Source organism: Cnephaeus nilssonii, assembly GCF_951640355.1.
Source record: "Cnephaeus nilssonii genome assembly, chromosome: 8".
Lineage (NCBI taxonomy): Eukaryota > Metazoa > Chordata > Mammalia > Chiroptera > Vespertilionidae > Cnephaeus > Cnephaeus nilssonii.
This window is the reverse complement of record NC_137079.1, coordinates 61,710,723-61,730,882: the sequence shown is the minus strand read 5'-3', so window position 1 is coordinate 61,730,882 and position 20,160 is coordinate 61,710,723. Positions and strand designations below refer to the sequence as shown.

At 38.8% G+C, this 20,160-nt stretch overlaps 1 protein-coding gene across 3 annotated transcripts in view; it reads right to left on the bottom strand.

Moving 5' to 3' along the window:
• KLF12 (KLF transcription factor 12) overlaps positions 1–20,160 on the bottom strand; it is a 451,985-nt gene that overhangs the window by 13,959 nt on the left and 417,866 nt on the right. For all 3 annotated transcript variants that reach the window (XM_079778508.1, XM_079778507.1, XM_079778509.1), the window contains exon 7: positions 15,416–15,573. In XM_079778508.1, the coding sequence (XP_079634634.1) occupies positions 15,416–15,573 (158 nt within the window). The remainder of the gene's footprint in view (positions 1–15,415; positions 15,574–20,160) is intronic.

Genomic DNA, 20,160 nt, shown 5'->3' with positions numbered 1-20,160 from the left:
GTATGTAAAAAACCAGTAAACTTGGTTATCTGAGTGATAAATAAGTTTTCCTTGAAAATTTTCTTACAAAAATGTATAGATTCTTTTAAACATCAAAAAAATTTTATGCTAAATATTCCTTGTCCTTACTGCCTCCTTAATAAAATTGGGAATTGGGTATTATATCTCCATGTTTAAAAACAAAACAGAAAGCAGGAAAAAGCAAGATCTTCTAATCTTGTTTCAAAGTCAGAGGCCAAGCTATGGAGGTGGGGGAAAAGGAGACGGCTACTCTGAACAGGCAGGGAGCTAGCTGGCTCCTGGCCCTCGCTAAAGAGAGACCTAGGTTTTGATTGTACCCACCCAGTGGCCAGCATTTCATTATAAAACAAACAAAGAAGAAATGCTCCTTTTGAACTAGTCAAGTTTTAGAAACAGATGTAAGAAAACTTCAGTGGCTACTACATTGTATTAAACAGCACTTTACATTTTGTGCTTGTGCTTTGAACAATTTAAAGGGTATAATCTGATAAACAAATTAAGATAACAGAAACGAATTTCCTGATGTGAATAAAACTAATTAAAATGGTAAGTTTGTAAGATATATTATAGTGTGCATAAATGATCCTTGAGGGATATAATGAAGAACAGACAGAATTCTACTTTCTTTCCTTTCAAAGCTTGCTAGAAAATAAAAAGCTAAATTTAATGTTAAAAAGTCAGTGGTAGCCCTGTCTGGTGTTGGGTGGAGAGCTGTTGTCTTGTACACCAAAAGGTTGAGAGTTCGAGTCCCAGTCAGGGCACATACCCAGGTTGTAGTTCAATCCTGGTCGGGGCGAGTGCAGAAGGCACTGGATTGATGATTGATGTTTTTCTCTCTCTTTCTCACTCTCTACCTCTTCCTTTCTATGTCTCTAAAATAAACTAAAAGAAAAAAAAGCATGTCTTTGGGTGAGGGGTGAGGATTTAAAAAAAAAAGTTGGTGGTAGAGAAAGAATGGCAGGTAAATTTCCCACAGGTTTCCTATGGGAAGAGTTGGCTTGGACAATAAAAGGAGGCAGGCTTCTCCCCAGGTCCATGCTCTTGCTGCTCACAGCTGGTCTGCATCAGGCTGAACGATGACGATAGTAAACATGACTTCTAGTAATTTCTTTAGGAATAGTGAATTGTCCTTAAATTCATTTGAACTAGAATTCTGCAAATATATTATTCAAAACTGTTTTTCCTAGAAATAAACTAAAAATGAAAATAGCCTGCCCACCTTCCTTGCTCCTTTTTGCTAACCCACAAATACACTTACAATCCCTTGTGGCAACATCGCTGAAAATATATTCAACATTTTTCAAAATAATTGAAAGTTCTGACTGCACCATGACACCCCCCTTTGATTTTCCTTATATTAATCCTATATTAATGTAATGATAGAAAATGGCATGTTATATGTCTTAGTAAATGATTTCTTTTAGTTGCTACTGGGTAAGGAAAATGAAAGGACACAAGCTGAGTAATTGGGAGTTTAACCTAAGCCATCCCCAGCCCTCCGCGTGGGGGCTTATTAACTTCTAAGTCTTCAATTCTGAAGTGAAGGTCCTGAGGAATCTACAAGCCATCTCCACTTTTCGTATTTAACTAAAAGAATCTGACCATTTTAGCACAATTTCTGCCCTCCCCCAGTTCTCTAAAAACAACGAAACAATGACAAAAAACATCCCCCCCCCAAAAAAAACACAACAACACTGGACTAAACTATAAAAAACATCTGAAAAATAAAAATGTTACCTGAAACTAATAGCAAGAGCTTCTATTTACTAAAGTAAAATAGTCCTGTAAAGTTTTAAAAAAGACCATACAAAAAAAAGAGGGTTTGTTAATTTTCATTCTAAAATACTCTTTTTAACTCCACATTTGGGGTTTATGTTAAATATAATTTGTTTTGCATATCAGCCTGTGTGTGTGTTGTGTGTTGTGGTGTGTGTGTATATGTGTGTGTGTGTGTGCACGCTTTCACAGGCAAGAATTCTAATTAAGTGTTCTGGGAAAATAAAAACTCACATTAGGGTTTTTTTTCTTGAAACAGTCAACTAAGTGATTTATTATGAGAACTGCTGTCTCTTTCAATTTTAGTTAAAGAAAAGGATTAAGAGTCACTAAATGCATTTCCATGACATTTACCCAGCAGAAGGCATAATAAAGTCTAAAGAAAACACCAGGTATTGAAAGGATTCCCAAAACTCACGAAACAAAAATAACTTTTTCAGGTACCTCCCATTTCACCATGGGAAGTGCTGAAAGGTAAATTTGTACTGAGACAAAAGACAGGTGCCCTTTCATATTAAAATGACGTGTGAGCAATACACATAAGAGGAATGTGCAGTTTGAAAATGCTTGGGTCAAACAAAACACCCATGTTCTCACATCAGCTTCTCTATTATTTTCTCAAGCAACTGAAAAGGAACACCTTTTGCAACAGGAAACAAGCATTTTCTTTGGTTCAGAAGTACATTTCTGAAATGATTCCCTGTTTAACTTTTATAAAAAGGTGCCCCAGACACTGACAAATGAGCTTCATTACACGCAAGGTTCAACATATTTGCTGTGACAATCTGTTTCACTTGAGGAATGGTATTTGCATATGAGGGAGAAAAAAACAGAATCAAGATTCCTATCTTGTCTTCTGGTTTCTGTTACACTAGTTCATAAAAGTTCACAGAATTTTAGATCTGGAAGGAAATTAGGTACTTTTAAAATGAGAAAACAGAAAGCTAGAGCTGAGAATACAAGGCCCGTAAATTGTCCAGGGGTGGACTAGCTGCCTTCCTTCTTGGTGGGGTGAAGGTGACATAGAAGAGCACAGACTTTGAAATAAAGCCTAGGGCATGCTCCATGCAGGCTCAGTACTGACTGACAATTCAAACTCAAGCTAGGGGGTTAAGCTTTCGGAAATACTGGTCCCCCATCTGCAAAGGGGACCACTATTCTTATAAGCACTGTTGTGAAACTTAGAAATACACAGGCCATGTGCCTGGCAAATGAAAGGTGCTCAATAAAGGATGTTCAATTTTAAGGCAATGAAATTCAAAATTTTTGTTTTTGTCTCTGCCCAGGTAGCTCAGTTGGTTAGGGTGTCATCCCAATACACCAAGGTTTTGGGTTTGATCCCCGGTCAGAGCATATATAAGAATCAACCAGTGAATGCATAAATAAGTGGGACAACAAATCAATGTTTCTCTCTCTCTCTCTCTCTCTCCCTCTCTCTCTCTCTCTCTCTCTCTCTCTCTCTCTCTCTACCTCCCTCCCTCTTCCCTTTGTTCTCTCTCAAATCAATTAAAAAACAAACACAAAACAAAATTATTGTTTTTGTTAAGAAATATAAGTAATAAAAATTAAAAATAGATCCTTTTGCTATTTTTAAGGAAATGAATTAAGGTTTTCAGGTAATTAGAATGCCTATACTAATCTTGATTTTTCTAACATTTTATATATAAAATTATTTTTTAGGCCAAACAGACCAATCTGTTCCATAATTTGCTTGATCCATTTGGTTCTGTCAACTCAATCAATATGTTAGTCTCTGTCCCACGGAATTTTCTAGACTGAATTAATTGATTATCTTTTTCATTATGTGTCAACAAGACCTTCCCCATGCAATTCCATAATGGATCTCTTTGATTAAAAAAAAAAAAAAAAAAAAAGGTAAAGCAGATAGCACTTTCTATTTACCACACTTGCTTCTAAGAGCTTTCTGGATCTGAACTCATTTAACTTTGACAATTTCCTGATGAAGTAGTTGCAATAACCAACGCCACTTCACCAGAGTTAGTATGTGGTGGAGGTCGGATTTGAACCCTGGGAGTCTAACACCAAAGTTCATAATCTTAACCGGTACTCTATAATGCCTCTGAACACTTGAAATCAGGGTACCTAGTCAGAACTGGACAAGCAGACTAAGAATGTGAATTAGCAATTACAGTACAGACAATGTGTTAACACAGAGGCTTAGCCCTTCTCATCTAGAAATCAAATATAAATAAACAAAAATATCATATAATAAAAACACATTTTGTACTCAAAACAAAAAGTTCAAGGTCTAAGATAGTACTTTATTTGGCTGTTCTGAGTTTATTTCCATGTAGTCACAATATTTATTTTCCTGTGGGTCTGGTTACTTTTTCCTCAGTTTCTTTTGCAGAGACCTCTTCCTTTACTTGTTACATAAATGTTTACCAAGATTCTGACTTTGACTCCTCATCTGCATGTTTCCCTTGGCTCCCATGGCTTCCACCACAACTCATAAGGGAATGATTCTGAAGAATCTACACCTTGGTCTCTCTCCTAAGCACCACAGAGATAAGACATTTCTAACTGACAGTCTGAAAGCAACCTCAACATGACCAAAACTCTACTCAGCATCTACCATCTAGACAAGACATGTTCCTCCTTCTGTTTGTCTATCTGGGGGGAAAAAAATGCAACTCCATCTACTGAGGTATCAAATCATAAATATCTCCACCTGGAGAGATTACTTGGACTTCTTCCTATCTTTTAGTCTCTACCTGCCCCAACCTGACTATGACATCTGCCAGTTCTGCTTCCAAGTATCTGTCTAGTTCTCCTCGCTTCCCTTACCCACATTGTGCTGGTCAGCCTTTCTTTAGATTCTCACCACCGTTCACCAATGCCAACTTCTAATGGCTCTGTTTCCCTCTGTTACGTCCTACCCCTCCAAGTTATTGTCTGCACTGGATTAAATGAAAACTTCCTGAAAGGCAGTCTGACCATGTAGCTCTTGGCACCCTGCACACACCTGTGTTAAAACTCCCATCACACCCCACTGTGACTGGTGGTTTTCCTGTTTGCCCGACCCCACTCAATAGCATGGCACTGAGGACATCTTTGAGCTGTGTTCATCACTGTACCTTCAGGACCTAGCACAGTGCTCTGTGCTAATAAATGCTTATTGATTACATGAATGAAACTAATTTAATTCAAATACTTCTTATTTGAAACAAAGAGAGTATTGCTTTCATTGTATCCATTCTACAATTTTATCCTATTTAATGAATTTGAATATTTATTTTTGAGGGGGCTGGAGGGATTACAAAAAGGGTAAAGGGGGTCAAATATATGGTAATGGAAGGAGACTTGACTTTGGGTGGTGAACACACAATGCAATCTACAGATTATGTATTATAGAATTATACACTTGAAATCTATATAATTTTATTAACCAATGTCACTCTAATAAATCTAATTGAAAACAAAAATAAATAAAAGCAAATATTGGAACCTAAAAAAAGAAATGAGCTATCAAGCCACTGGAAAACATGGGGGAATCTTAAATGCATAATGTTAAGTGAAAGAAGTCAATCTATAAAAGGCTACATACTCTGTGATTCCAATTACATGACATTCTGGAAAAGATAAAACTATGGAGGCAGTACCAAGATCTGTATTTGCCTATAATTTATGAGAGTGGAGGAGAGATGGAAGGAAGGATGAATAAGTAGAACACAGGATTTTTAGGGCAGTGAAACTATTCTGTGTCACAGATGATGATGCATTTCACTATCTAAACCCATAGAATGTACAACACTAAGAGTGAACTCTAATGTAAACTATGGGCCTTAGTTAACAACAATATATCACTATTAGAGGCCTGGTGCACAAAATTCGTGCACTGGGGGTGGGGGTATCCTTCAGCCCAGCCTGCACCCTCTCCAATCTGGGACCCCTCAGGGGATGTCCGACTGCCGGTTTAGGCCCAATGCAGGATTGGGCCTAAATCGGCAGTCGGACATCCCTCTCACAATCCGGGACTACTGGCTCCTAATTGCTCGCCTGCCTGATCGCCCCTAACCTCCTCTGTCTGCCAGCCTGATCGCCCCCAACTGCCCTCCCTGCCAGCCTGATTTCCCCCTAACTGCCCTCCCCTGCTGGCCTGATTGCCCCTTAACTCCCCTCCCCTGCCGGCCTGATTACCCCTAACTGCTTGCTCCCCCTCGCTGGCCTGATCTCACCCCTAACTTCTTGCTTCCCCGCTGCCCTGATCACCCCTAACTGCTTGCTCCCCTGCCGGCCTGATCACCCCTAACCACCTCTGCCTCGAACCCTGCCACCGGAAGGAAGTTGGACGTCCAGAAGATGTCTGGTGAACTTGGTCTAGTTAGCATATTACCCTTTTGTTAGTATAGATTGGCTCATCAGTTATAACAAATGCACCACACTAATGCCAGATGTTAATAATAAGGGACACCAGGGAGTGGGGGAGGAGGGCACATGTGGAGACTCTAAACTTTCTGCTCTTTTTCTGTAAACCAAAATCTGTTAAAAAAAAATGAAGTCTACTCATTTAAAAAAAATAAAAAAATATATATATATCTTATCAAATATATATGTATTCAAAAAGAAAAATAATTTGAAAGGTTTTTATTTAAAACTAGTGCCATTTAAAGGTCTACCTGCAAAAAATAATCTTTTTAAACCTTTAAAATTAGGAACACAATATGTGATGGATATATTTACTTTATAATTATTCTTGTTATCAAGATTTTTATGGAATTATCTTAAACATTATAAATAAACATTCTTTTTATATATTCTTTAACAGAGAATGTATTTTCTACAAAAATAGTTTCTCATTATCCTATCTAATAAAAGAGTAATATGCAAATTGACCATACCTCTGATACACCCATAAGCCACGCCCACTAGCAAATCAGGAGTAAGTATGCAAATTAACCCAACCAAGATGACTGCGGCCAGAGAGAGAGCAGAAGGCTTGGGTTTCCCCGGCAATGGAGGAAGCCAAGCTTTCTGCCTGCCCTGGCTGGCCCAGGCCTCCACTCAAGGCTACAAAGTTTCAATTATAGAAGATAAATAAATCCCAACAAAAATGGCAGCAGCCACAGAGCTGGAGAGAGAAGGAGGCTTGAGTTGCCCCTGGTGATGGAGGAAGCCAAGCTTCCACAGCCCTGGCCTGCCTTGGCCTCCACTCAAAGCTACAAAGTTTCAATTATAGAAGATAAATAAATCCCAGATACCAGAGCCTCTGCTTGGGTCGCCGGGGGGCATGGCCAGCCTGCAAACCACCACAGGCCCCTCACCTAGGCCACCCTACACCCCAAGGGAACCCCACCCTGATCCGGGACACCCTTCAGGGCAAACCAGCTGGCCTCCACCTGTGCACCAGGCCTCTATCCTATCTAATCCTATCTAATAAAAGGATAATATGCAAATTGACCATCACTGCAACACACAAGATGGCTGTCCCCATGTGGTCAAAGATGATTGCCCCCATGTAGACACAAGATGGCCGCCAACAAATGGCCAGCAGAGAAGGGCAGTTGGGAGGGATCAGGCCAGCAGGGGAGGGCAGTTGTGGGCGATCAGGCCAGCAGGGGAGGGCAGTCAGGGGTGACCAGGCCAGCAGAGGAGGGAAGTTGGGGGCAACCGGGACTGCAGGGAAGGGCAATTGTGGGGGACCCAGGCCTGCAGGGGAGAGCAGTTGGGGGGACCAGGCCAACAGGGGAGGGCAGTTAGGGGTGACCAGGCCTGCAGGGGAGGGCAGTTAGGGGTAAACAGGCTGGCAGGGAAGCAGTTAGGCATCAATCAGGCTGGCAGGGGAGTGGTTAGGGGGTGATCAGGCTGGCAGGCAGAAGTGGTTAGGGGCAATCAGGAAGGCAGGCAGGCAAGCAGTTGGGAGCCAGCAGTCCTGGATTGTCAGAGGGGTCCCAGATTGGAGAGGGTGCAGGCTGGGCTGAGGGACACCCCCGCCGCCCCCATGCACGAATTTCATGCTCAGGGCCTCTAGTCATTAATAATTCCATTAAGGCCACAAATGTTATATAAGTAATAGTTAATTTTGCCACTCAGAAAAAGATGACCGACAATCATAATCTAGTTACTCTTTGGCAGAGTGTGAGGAAGCACAAGGGCTGGGGGTGTTCCTACCCCACTCCTTACAACACAGCTGTGAGGGCTCTATGACAGAATAACACCTAAAGCGAAGGAAGGAACATGGGGAGCACGGTCATAATTTTTTAACTTCCCATGGTCACGGATGATTTATGTACTAACGACAACAGAATTAAGAATTGGTAGGCTGTTTTAGAAGCCTTTACTTTTCTAAATGAATGAAAAAGATGAATTTATTTTTTTTAAATAAATAAGGTAACACTTTAAAAACCAAACTGAATCAAATTCGTATAGCACTGGTACTTACATCCAGGTAACAGTACATCTTAGGTTCAGTGTGTTTCTACATAGTAGCTCTCTACGACAGGTTAAAATAACTCCTTTTCCATAAATGAAAACAAATGTGATACTTTCACAGCATTTTGTTACCGATCCAGATTTTTCAGCTTCATTTTCAGAGGTGGCACTTTAGTGCGTGTGCACGTGGGTAGGTGATGTTACTGTACCCCGGCACTCGGGATCCATCACCCCTTCTGTGCTGCTTTCGCAATTTGTGTCTCAGGCCTTTCCTATCACACTCAGTGTGGTGGATGTTTGAGGATGGGGTCGTCTCGCCAGCCAGAGTTAGAACTCCTGGCTGTCCTCATCTTTACATCACCCCCATTACTGTTCACAGAGCTGGGTGTCCAGCAAGCACTCCAGGTGGCTTAATTTATCTGTTAAGATTTCTGGTCCTTGTCTTTTTACTGGTTTTCTAACAAAGTAAAATTGTAGCAGACTGGGAAGAAAGACCAGGTTCAAGTTAATGAGAAGCCTTAAAAATAGACCATTGAAAGTCGCTTGCGTCTTCTTACTTCAAAGTACTTCAATGACCTAAATAGGTAGGTGACTGCGGAGTGTGGCCCTGGTGGGGAGGAGACTGGCAGGTTGTTAGCAAACTTGTCTGAGAGCAGGAGTAATGACAACAGTCCAGGCTCTAGAGAAACCGAAATTAGAATCCCAGCTCCACCGCTTGACTACAACAGGATAGGGGACACGTGCTGTAACCTTTCAAGGGATTTACAGATGTGGTTAAAATGTGGAAGCACTACAGAGCTGAGCGCTGTGCATGGGGCCTGGCAGGTCCTCAGGAAGTATCAGCTCATTCCCACCTACGGTCTCCATGTCTTCACCACACACACCCGTTATCTTCAAAGTCTCCCCTTCCCCTCCCCTCATGCCCAATCAGACACCTGCTGTTTCTGCGGCTCCAATGTTTCCCACATACCTTCCCTTCTGAGCATTGAGCTGCTACATCAGGGACATTTCCAACTGCTTTAGGGTCACAGAGGATGGAATTCTACCTGCTTAAGAAGGAGGGTGGTCAGAGACCTTCAGGGACGAGGTGACAATGAGGCAGTTTAAACAAATAAATAGTTTACCAACTAAAGAAGCAAGAAGAAAGGGGCATTTAGGCAGGCCGTTGCAGGTAGGGGGAAGAATGGGCCCCATACAGTTAGGCATATCTGGAGATTCATTCATTTGTATGGCTGAGGAATGGGGGTGAGGGGTGGGGAGGAAGTAGGGGAAGGGCCAGCAAACGATACTGAACAGATGAACAGGATGAGAGGGGCCTTGCACGCCCAGCTTAGGGCGGTGTCCCCAAACTGCCTCGCCACAAGAGACAGCTCCTCCTGTATTCCTTTGACATTGTGCTCGTGCCTTTATTATACGGTTTTGCACACTTGGCCTTTATTATGACTATTTTGATGAGTCTTATCAAGTACACTCATGGACAAGTTCATTGATGATGGGGTCTATGTCCCTTTCTGTCATTTTCAAGAAGAAAATCTATAGTGTCTTAGACATGGACAGTTCTCAATATATATTTGTCTTGTTGAATTTGTCTATGAATGGGTCCTTTGGAATGAGACACTAGGCTTTACTATATTAAGTATATTCTTTAAAAGATTATTGACACTATCATTTTATTAAAATGATGACAAAAGGGCCTATTAGACAACAGTTAGCTTTACTCCAACTTTTTCTAAATATATAAGTTTTAAATTAGTAGAGTCTGAAGTAAAGAGTGTATACTACACTATCCAAACGTTTTTTTGTCTTGAACCTATTGTTCACAATAATAACATACTGTATGTCCATATCAGTATCCATACATATACAATTTCAATTCAACAAATATTATTGAGCCCCTACAATGTATTAGTCATTGTACTTACTGGGGATATAAAAATGTGTCCCCTGTGGTAATTATGTAACAACTTGGCATGTTTATGTTTAAAGTTAAAGAAGAAACAGAAGACCTGAGATTCACAGAGCAGCTTGTCTAAGTTCACCAACCAGTTAGGGACCAAAGACAGATTCAGACTTTTGTCTCCTGACTTCAGATTTGGTGCTACTTCTTTTCTAGTTCTCTAGTTCTCAACAGTTACCAACATGGCTTATATCTGTGAGCTGTTTCACCAGGACTTACAAACAACTTAAGAGAAGAGGATTTTTATTTGAAAAAAATGTCAGCTTGCTCTTAAGTGATTAATTATCTTGACATCACTAAGCCCTATGCTTTATCTAACAATGAATCTAGACAGAGGCTCTGATGTGGAGCTTTATATGTAATGAGTTATTTAATTAATGAAGATAGATGTGAAAGCAGAGGTAGCACACTACTACCGAAGGTAAGATTAGCGACCGCAGACTTGTGAACTAAAGGCCACCAAGATGCATAGCTGTCACAAAACACATGCTTTTCTTTATAGAAATATCATCAAACCATTTCAGAATCTCATCCAGTAAAATAAGTTGTCAAATTAGAAGCAAGAAATATAGGAAGAGCAACGAGAAGAAATGAGGCAAATAAAAAAAGTGAAAAAGGCTGGGGTCTGTAAGCATTCAAGACTGATGTGTGTATGCGTGTATGTGTGCATTCCAAATACATAACCATTATCAGATATTAATTACAGCATATGGTATTAATTACAAAGGCTTCGTTCCTCGAGGGAAGAGCTAAATAGTGCATCATTTCATTCATTTGTAAAAGTAGGAAAGGACATATTTTAGAGATTTTTAATTCAAAATTGGTTCATATTTTAAAAGCATCTTTGCGAGTTAAAGTCCTTGACGTGTAAAATTCATATATGAGTAATTTTTGATAAAGATAGATAAGAAATGTGACTTCTTTATGTTTACTAATTTTAAAATTTAAGTAAGGAATTAAAATGAATATTAGATAAGATTGGCTAAATGAGCCTCATAGATTTATTAGAAAACAGGCTATCATGTTGGAATATAAAATATTTCCAGATCCATTTGGAACTAAATATTTGAATATGTTGCAATTACTTTCTTAAAATTCTGGTTTAAAATTTATCTTTCTCTTGCCTTTTCCTTGTTCATCACTAAACTGGGAAATTCTGCAGATCACGGACACTCCCCTCATGTCATGCAGACCACTAGAGGGTTCTAGTTCCCTCTCTTCCAGGCCCTCTGAGACGAGACCTGCCCAACATCTGGTGCTAGTGCACCATCTAGTGGCTTTGGAATCACTGCTGTCTGAGTGCAATTTGCTTATTGTACTGCCTTTTAGGAAATACTGTGGCATGTATTTTTAGAAAATATTAAGAATTCTAAACAACAATGCCAAATTCATGAAAATATTTTCTTCTAAAATTCACACTCAAATCATTTAATAATGACTTTAGTTACTAAAATGAAATGAGAGAAATTCACAGTACATAGTAGTTGTGGATAGCCCAGATTTAAATGACCATTCATTTACATATACTGCACATTTATTTAAATGCACTGTACACTACTTCATGGAGATAAATCGCACACAATTTAGACTAGTGAATAGGAACAATCACCTGTTGACAATCACGTGTGTGTGTGTGTGTGTGATTGCTGATATATATATATATGTGTGTGTGTGTAAAAAAAAAAAAAATATATATATATATATAATTTGTTTCCCCCCCTCCTTTTTTAACAGGCCTTAAACAATTTACCACTTGTAGGTGTTAGTTAAGGCATTTAAAATATTTGATCAAATCTTTATGCCATTATTTAAATTACACATTTACAAAATAATCCTTATTTTTCTTTTCAAAAGGCATTCTTCAGAATTTTTTAAACTCTAACTTCCTTGCTAATATATAGAAAATGTTCCTCTTTCACATTCTTACGAATGATTCATTTGCTGTCTACGTCCTAAATAGAGGACTTGATCATGTACTCATAAAGCAAAAGATCAATATTAAAGGTAAAATTAATGTGACTTGCTCAAAGAAAGCTTCTCATTGCTACTTGCTTATCTCCTGTAGCATGAGTAGTTCTCGTAAGTCATCTGTTATAATCCCAAACTTCACATTATTATCAGTCACACACAAATAACTTGCTCAATATGCCTGAAGCAAAGGTAAGGCTAAGAAGATATTTAATAAAAGCAAAGCAAGCCAACCGAATCCCAACAGAATCTGTGTTGATTTCATTTTGAACACGAAGTTATGAAATCTTACAAATAATTGTAAATCAGGAATCAGTATGGGCTCACTTTGAACCAGTGGCAGCAAATAAACCAAATTTCATTCTTTCTTTTGAAAAATCCTGTGCTTTGATTGATAGTTTAGAAAACTACACCCTGCACAATGTCACTCTGCTAAGTGGATGAATGAATTTGGTATATGGTTTCTAGCAGGAATTTCACATAGACTTTTTAATGTAGCTGAGGGATCAAGAAATATGGGCTAGATGTCGGAAAATTAGGTGGATTTTTAATTACTGATTGATGAATTAAGACCCATATTGATAGAAGTTTCTAGGATCAGCTCTCAGAGCTTTTTCTTTGAACCTGTCCTACTCAATATCTGGTAAAAATAGAGAAGCTGGAGGAGAGAGATACTATACTAACAGCAAGTTGGATGGGAAGAGGGTTCAAAGTCATTTTAATTTAATAGGATAATGGGTCCAAATCAGTAAAATGGATATAGGATAACTATCTCCCAGACTAGAAGGTGTATGTGCAGCCTTCACAGTAATGATGCTGGCCTGTGTCTCCTACAGGAGATCATCCAGACTATGGCTACACACGCCCAGGGAGAGGAAACCCACTAAGGCACACCTCGCTTTATTGCGCTTTGGTTCATTGTGATTCACACGTGTTCACGCCTTTTTTTTATTTTATTAAAGTAACAAACCGAAGGCAAGACTCTCCATCAATAAAAATATTATGACTCACTATACTGCGGTGGTCTGGAACTGAACATGCAATATCTCTGAGGTATGTGTATAGTCCTGAAGGAGCCATCAGTTGAGGGACGGGTCCAATTAAAAATTGCATGTTTAGGTTTAAAAGAAATCAGTTACAGGCACAGGGGATGGACAAGACCTAGTTTTCAGCAGTTTAGTTTTTTTTTAATTTAGATGACCAAACAGAAAATCAACTGTTAAAAGACTTTACATTATCTTTGACTCTATTAAGAGATGTCCATTAACACCACCTGTTTCCTCAATCTGTGGTGTGGAAAACTGAAAAAGACACAGTGATAACTTGAGGTATATCTAGAAAAATGTGGCTGAGAGAACTGAGGGTGTCTGGAGAAATGAAGGTGCCAGTGGTTCATGCCAGTGTTATGAGGAGCACCAGGGCCAGGAAGTGAAAATTACAGTGTGATGGAGTTAGCCCAGTCAAGGGACCGAGAGCCAAACACCACTGTAAGAAACAATTCAACATGGCAAGAGAGGGGATGGCAAGGGTACAAACTTATAACTAGGAGATAAATAAGTTCTGGCGATCTAATGCACAGCATGGTGATTATAGTAAACAAATTGTTCTCCCTACAAAAAAGAAATGATAATTACGTGACACCATAGAGTTGTTAGCTAACCTATGGGAGTAATCATATTGCAATATGTAAGTGTATCAAATCAATACATTGTACACCTTAAACTTATACAATGGTGTGTCAATTATGTCTCACTTAAAAAACACAAATTATTAGTCTAGTTACTAACTCTTTACTGATTTTAAACCCAAGTATTTAATTATCTACTATACAAAGAATATGCCCTCAGAAATGTCACCCAACTTATTTTGCATAAGAATAAGCTCTCTGACACTCAAAGTGTTTGAGGGGAGATGGGAAAATGACGGCTGTGTGGACAACACTCGATCAGGAACCACACTTGAACACACAGGAGATGATGACAGCTGCAGCCACAGGTGTGAAGGTCAAATCAAAGGTGTCTGAGTGTGCAGACAGCAGCACAGCAGTGGCCTGATCTCTGTGAGAGATGACACCCACGGGATCCCCCTAGTTAGGAAACAAACTACATTCTGAACCAGTTGGACCCCAGAAGTCTATGACTTTATTTTACTAGTAAGCCAAGCTAATTAATTTCACTTCAGCATGCACAGTTTATATTGCTTTGAATTACAATGCGTACATCATGCCTGCCCTACTTCCACAGTCCATGGTAAAACTTGTAATCTTGTAACGCCATGGAGTTCTATCCCTTAATAGTACCAAATTAAACCTTTTCCTCTGCCACTGCTCATCACTTGGATAAATGGAATAGAGGTATCCGTGTGAAAATGAGGCTAGTATGTATTTTAAAAGTTCAAGGAAAGGAAGAATAATTTACAATATATGATGACTAACTGAAGAAAGGTCATTCTTTTATTATTTAAGCAGGAATGATCCCATAAAGGTAATATGACTTGATCATACTATAATTTTGTTCACTATCTAGTGATACTCATTTCCATATCTCTATACTCATTCTTTGATTCAAAAATAGTACCTAAGAAACAGAAGAAAACTTCTCCTGGGGAAGCTCAGGATCAATGGAGAGGGAGGAAACTGAAACTCAGTGGGAAAGGGGAAGGTATCGGAGGCAGGGAAGAAAGAGGGAAGAGGGAATTTGCAAAATGTGTTGATTATTTTGTAAGTATTAAAAGTATAATGCATTGAATGAGCAAAAAAGTCAACTCCTGATCTTATAATGCCTTTGTGACTTCAGGAAAGCCTCCTCCTTTGCCATCACTTTATCACACACACACACACACACACACACACACACACACACACACACACTCACACACACACGATCCCTGCTTCCACGTGAGGAGTCACGGGGCAGTCTCTGGAAAGGAGCTTTGGAAATGTCTCTTGTAAGAACATGGCTCAAGAATGGCAAAGGATGATTTGAATGATTTTACTACCTCAGCTGGGAAACGGTTAATATAGTGTGGTTATTTATTTTTATTTTTTATTAATCCTCACCTGAGGATACCTTTTCCATTACTTTGTAGAGACATAGAAGAAATAACTTCATTGGTTGCTAAAGTTCACTAAGACTTAAGCCTTTTTCAATGGAGGGAGGAAAAGCATTCTGCTCAGAAAGGAACTGAACTGAAGAAATACGTGCCGTGACACCATCCAGCACCCTCGTGGCTCCTGAGGTGAGCAGCTGGCCCTTTTGGACTCTGCCTGACCCTCCGGCAAGAAGCCCTGTGGAGCTGTACCTGTATGTGTCCTCCGATGAGCCTTCAGGTGAGAACTTTTTGTGTACACTTTGTTGCATCCCTCAAAATCACATCTGTGAATCCGCCGCTTTCTGGAGTCTGGGGATTCAGACCGTCTCTGGCGTCTTGTGCTCTCAATACTAAATGGTGAAATGGAACTGGAAAGGGAAAAAATTGAGTTAAACAATGAGAAACACAGCAGTCTGTCTTGGTCCTCAGAGCAGGAGACCTTAGTCTCACAGTCTAAGCTTCACACAGACGCAAGGCCCTGGTCCGCATTTCCCAGACACGTTTCATTTCTCAGTCTCAAAGGCAGGCCGTTTGATCTATTTCTGGTGAAGCACTCATAGGGAGCGAAAGATATGCTTAAAACAACAAGACAAAAACAAAACCTAAACGAAAGCAGTGGCAGGTGAGTTGATCCTCATTATCGAATAAGAAGCAAGCTGGTGGTGTTACAGTTATACCATAAAATTGTGAACTTCTGAACACGCTTATAGAGAATATTCTAGGAAGTCCTGCTATAGACAAGTGACAAAAATGAAAGCATTTGGTAAGTAACACGAGGGTCTGAACTGCATGTGACAACAGAGAAAATCGTGTAAAATCACAATGTACATTTCAAAACAAGTGAGGTCGGGCTGAAAGAAGTACATCCTACATCAATTACATGACTCATGACAAGCTATTTCTGTTCGGTAAAATGCACCTGACATTTAACTTTTACAGTCGGTGGTTTTCCATGGTGAGGAATAAAGTTCATTGTATTTAAAGATTAGATGTACCACCATTAAGGAAAAAAAAGTTTAACTATGAAATTTGGCCCCAACTTGCACGATGTTTAATCTTAATGCCATGGTAGAAAAACAGGATTAGCTTGTAACGCCAGGTAATTGATTAACATGCACTTCTTCAAACCTTAATCTCTTTTGATTGCGATAGAAATGAAGAACATGACTCATTTTTGTTATTCATGAAGTTTAAAAAAATTATAGTGAAATAGAATTAAATATGTCTACTATACTACACTATACTTCTGCTATAAAAAATTTACCACTGTTGACATTTTGACATATTTTCTTCCAGTTTTCCCATGTGTTGATGCTTTAAAAATATATTTTGTATTAATAAATCACTTTTAAAATAAAACCCTTTACATTATAGCTAGAGATAAATCTCATGTCTTCCATAATCAACCTGATCCCTTCTCCTCCTCTATCATCAATTTTCTTTAAATCTTTCCAATTCCTTTAAATTATGCTTACCTACCCATATTTGCATTCATCAAAACTCATAATATTGTTTTGTGCTTTTTAAGAGATAAAATAATATACTGTTCACATTATTCTGAAAATGGTTTTTCACTAAACAGTAAGCATTTGAGATCTATCCATGTTGATACTAATACCACAGTTTATTTATTTGAAGTGCTATATATCATGATTGATTTTAAGATGATTTTTTCAATATTTTAATGTTGGCAAAATTAGGATTCTTAAAATTAGTAGCTTGTCATCGTTTAACTGGCATAACATTTTTTCTTTATTAACGGTACATAAACCAATGGTGCATTTTTCAATAGATGATATTTTAACTTAGGTCAGGGGTTGGTAAACTTTTTCTGTAAAGAGATAGATAGTAAATATCTGACTTGCATTTTGAGAGCCAAACAGTCTATGTTGTAACAAATCAACTCTGAAATTATAGCATGAAAGTAGCTATGGACAAAATATAAACAAACGTGTATGCTATGTTCCAGTAAAAATTTATAAAACAAAGAGTGGGTTGTATTGTCCATGGGCTGTAATTGGTTGATACCTGGCTTAGATGAAATATGATAATATTCTAATGCATATTCATTCCAGATATTTACTTATTTATTATTTATTTATTTTTGTTAACCCTCACCCAGGGATATTTTTCCATTGACTTTTAGAGAGAGTGGAAAAGAGGGGGAGAGACAGAAATAGAGAAATATCTATGTGAGAGAGACACTTCAATTGGTTGCCTACTGCATGCACCCTGACAGGGGTTAGGGACCAAGCCTATAACCAAAGGACCTGTCCTTGATCAGAATTGAACTCGTGATCCTTCCAAGAGCCGGTGCTCTTAACACTGAGGAAACCCTCTAGGGCCATCCAAGAGTTTTAAAATCCACTTCCAAAGTGATGGACATAAGATTCTTTCTTTTTTTTTTTAAATTTATTCATCTTTATTGTTGAAAACATTATATATGTCCCCCTGTTTTCCCATTGACCCCCTCCACCCGCATCTGTCATCCCCCAAGGCCTTCACCACACTATTGTTTGTGTCCATGGGCTATGCATATATGCATATGTTCTTTGGTTAATCTCTCCCCACCAACCCACCCACCCCCACTTCCCTTCTGAGATTCATCAGTCTGTTCCATGCTTCTACGTCTCTGGATATATTTTGTTCATCAGTTTATTTCTGTTCATTAGATGCTACATATGAATGAAATCATGAGATACTTGTCTTTCCCTGACTGACTTATTTCCCTTAGCAAAATACTCTTCAGGTCCCTCCATGCTGTTTGGTTATGTCTAACATTTCACTATAACATTGCTCCAATCAACTTTTTAAATTTATTTTTCTAAAATAGTTTATTGATTTTTAGAGAGGAATGGAGAGGGAGAAAGAGGGAGACATTGATGTGAGAGCAACATCCATTGGCTGTCTCCTGCACACCCCCTCCCTGGGATCAGAGCCTGCAACCTGGGCATGTACCCTGACCGGGAATTGACCTGGCAACCTTATAGTACACTGGATGATGCCCAACCAACTGAACCACACTGGTTAGGGCCAATCAACTGTTTTTAAATGTTTCCTTCTACACATGTGTCTTTCAAGTTTTCAATATATCTTTTTACTTGTAATAAGATTCAGTAGCCAAAGCTTTATATTATTAGGTAAGTTAAAATATAAATGATGTTTATTTACTTAAACAGTTTTATTTAAGATCTCTATTAGTAGAATGAAAAAAAAAAAAAGAGTTATCTAAGCCACTTTTTCCAGCCTTCTTATCAGTCAATGTGGATTTGTGGTTTTCTACATAAATGACTCAGTTGCAGGGATTGGAGCCTATTGTGAAAAGAGTCAAAATGGTGTGACTGGCATGCTCATAAAAGAACAGCGTTAGTCAGTCCTGACAAGGGTGTGGTTCTTGTGAACAAATAAGATTGTATGTGTGAAAATAGGGCTACATTTCCTGAATATCTAGTCATGGCAATAAATATGGATCTTGGTACTGGGAACCTCAAAAAACAAACTTTTGTGTTGTGATATGTTTGCCATCTTCTAAATTGAGAAAATAATATGGTATTTGTTTCCTTCAAATTATAACTTAAAGTCTATAATAAGAGCACTTTTTTTGTACACTACTTTATATATAATAATTAGAGGCCCGATGCATGAAAAGTTGTGCAAGAGTAGGCCTTCCTTTCCCTGGCTGCCGGCACTGGCTTCCCTCTGGCACTCGGGACCCGGGCTGCTTCCCTCCTCCAATGAGTGTATTAAGTCAGGCATTCCTAATTTTTAATTTAATATAATCAAATAATTAACCCCTGTGATTAATTTATTTTTACTAGGATCCTTTGATTGAAAATCTTCAGATAATGGTTCCTCGATTCTTTGCTCTAACTCTCTCATTTACCTGTTTCATATTTTAAGTGCTATTCCAAAGTAGCTACTAAATAGGAGGGAATGTGGATAACCATTAAAATTACATGTACCAGAAGAAGTGAGAGAGCAAGAGAGTGAGAACCTATTTGAAGAAATAATGACTGAAAACCTCCTTACCCTGGTGAAGGAAAAAGACACACAAGTCCAGGAAACAAAGAGAGTTCCAACAAGATGAATCCAAAGAGGCCCACCCCAAGACACATCATAATTAAAATGGCAAAGGTTAAAGACAAAGAGAGAATCTTAAAAGCAGCAAGAGAAAAGCAGTTAGTTACCTAGAAGGGAGCGCCCATAAGACTTCCAGGTGAAACTTTGCAGGCCAGAAGAAAGTGACAAGAAATATTCATTGATGAAAAGCAAGAACTTACAACTAAGATTACTCTACCCAGGAAAGTTATCATTTTGAATCCAGGGAGAGATAAGAGTTTCTCAGACAAGAAAATGCTAAAGAGTTCATCATCACCAAACCAGTATTATAAGAAATGTTAAAGACTTTTATGCTAAATGAAAAAAGTCAGTCAGAGAAACACAAGTACCATATGCTTGCACTTATATGTGGAATTTAAAGAACAAAACAAAATAAATGAGCAAACAAAACAGAAACAGACTCATAGATACAGAGAACAGACTGATTGATGGTAGTCAGAGGAGAAGATGTTTGGGGGGCCAGGTGAAAAAAATGAAGGGATTAAGAGGTATGAATTGGTAATTATAAAATAGTCATGGGATGTAAGTATAGCAAGGGCAGTGGTTCTCAACCTTTCTAATGCCATGACCCTTTAATGCAGTTCCTCATGTTGTGGTGACCCCCAACCATAAAATTATTTTCGTTGCTACTTCATAACTGTAATTTTGCTACTATTGAGAACTGCTAGCAGGGTCGCCTAAGACCATCGGAAAACACAGATATTTACATTACGATTCATAATAGTAGCAAAATTACAGTTATGAAGTAGCAACGAAAATAATTTTATGGTTGGGGATCACCACAACATGAGGAACTGTATTAAAGGGTCGTGGCATTAAAAAGGTTGAGAACCACT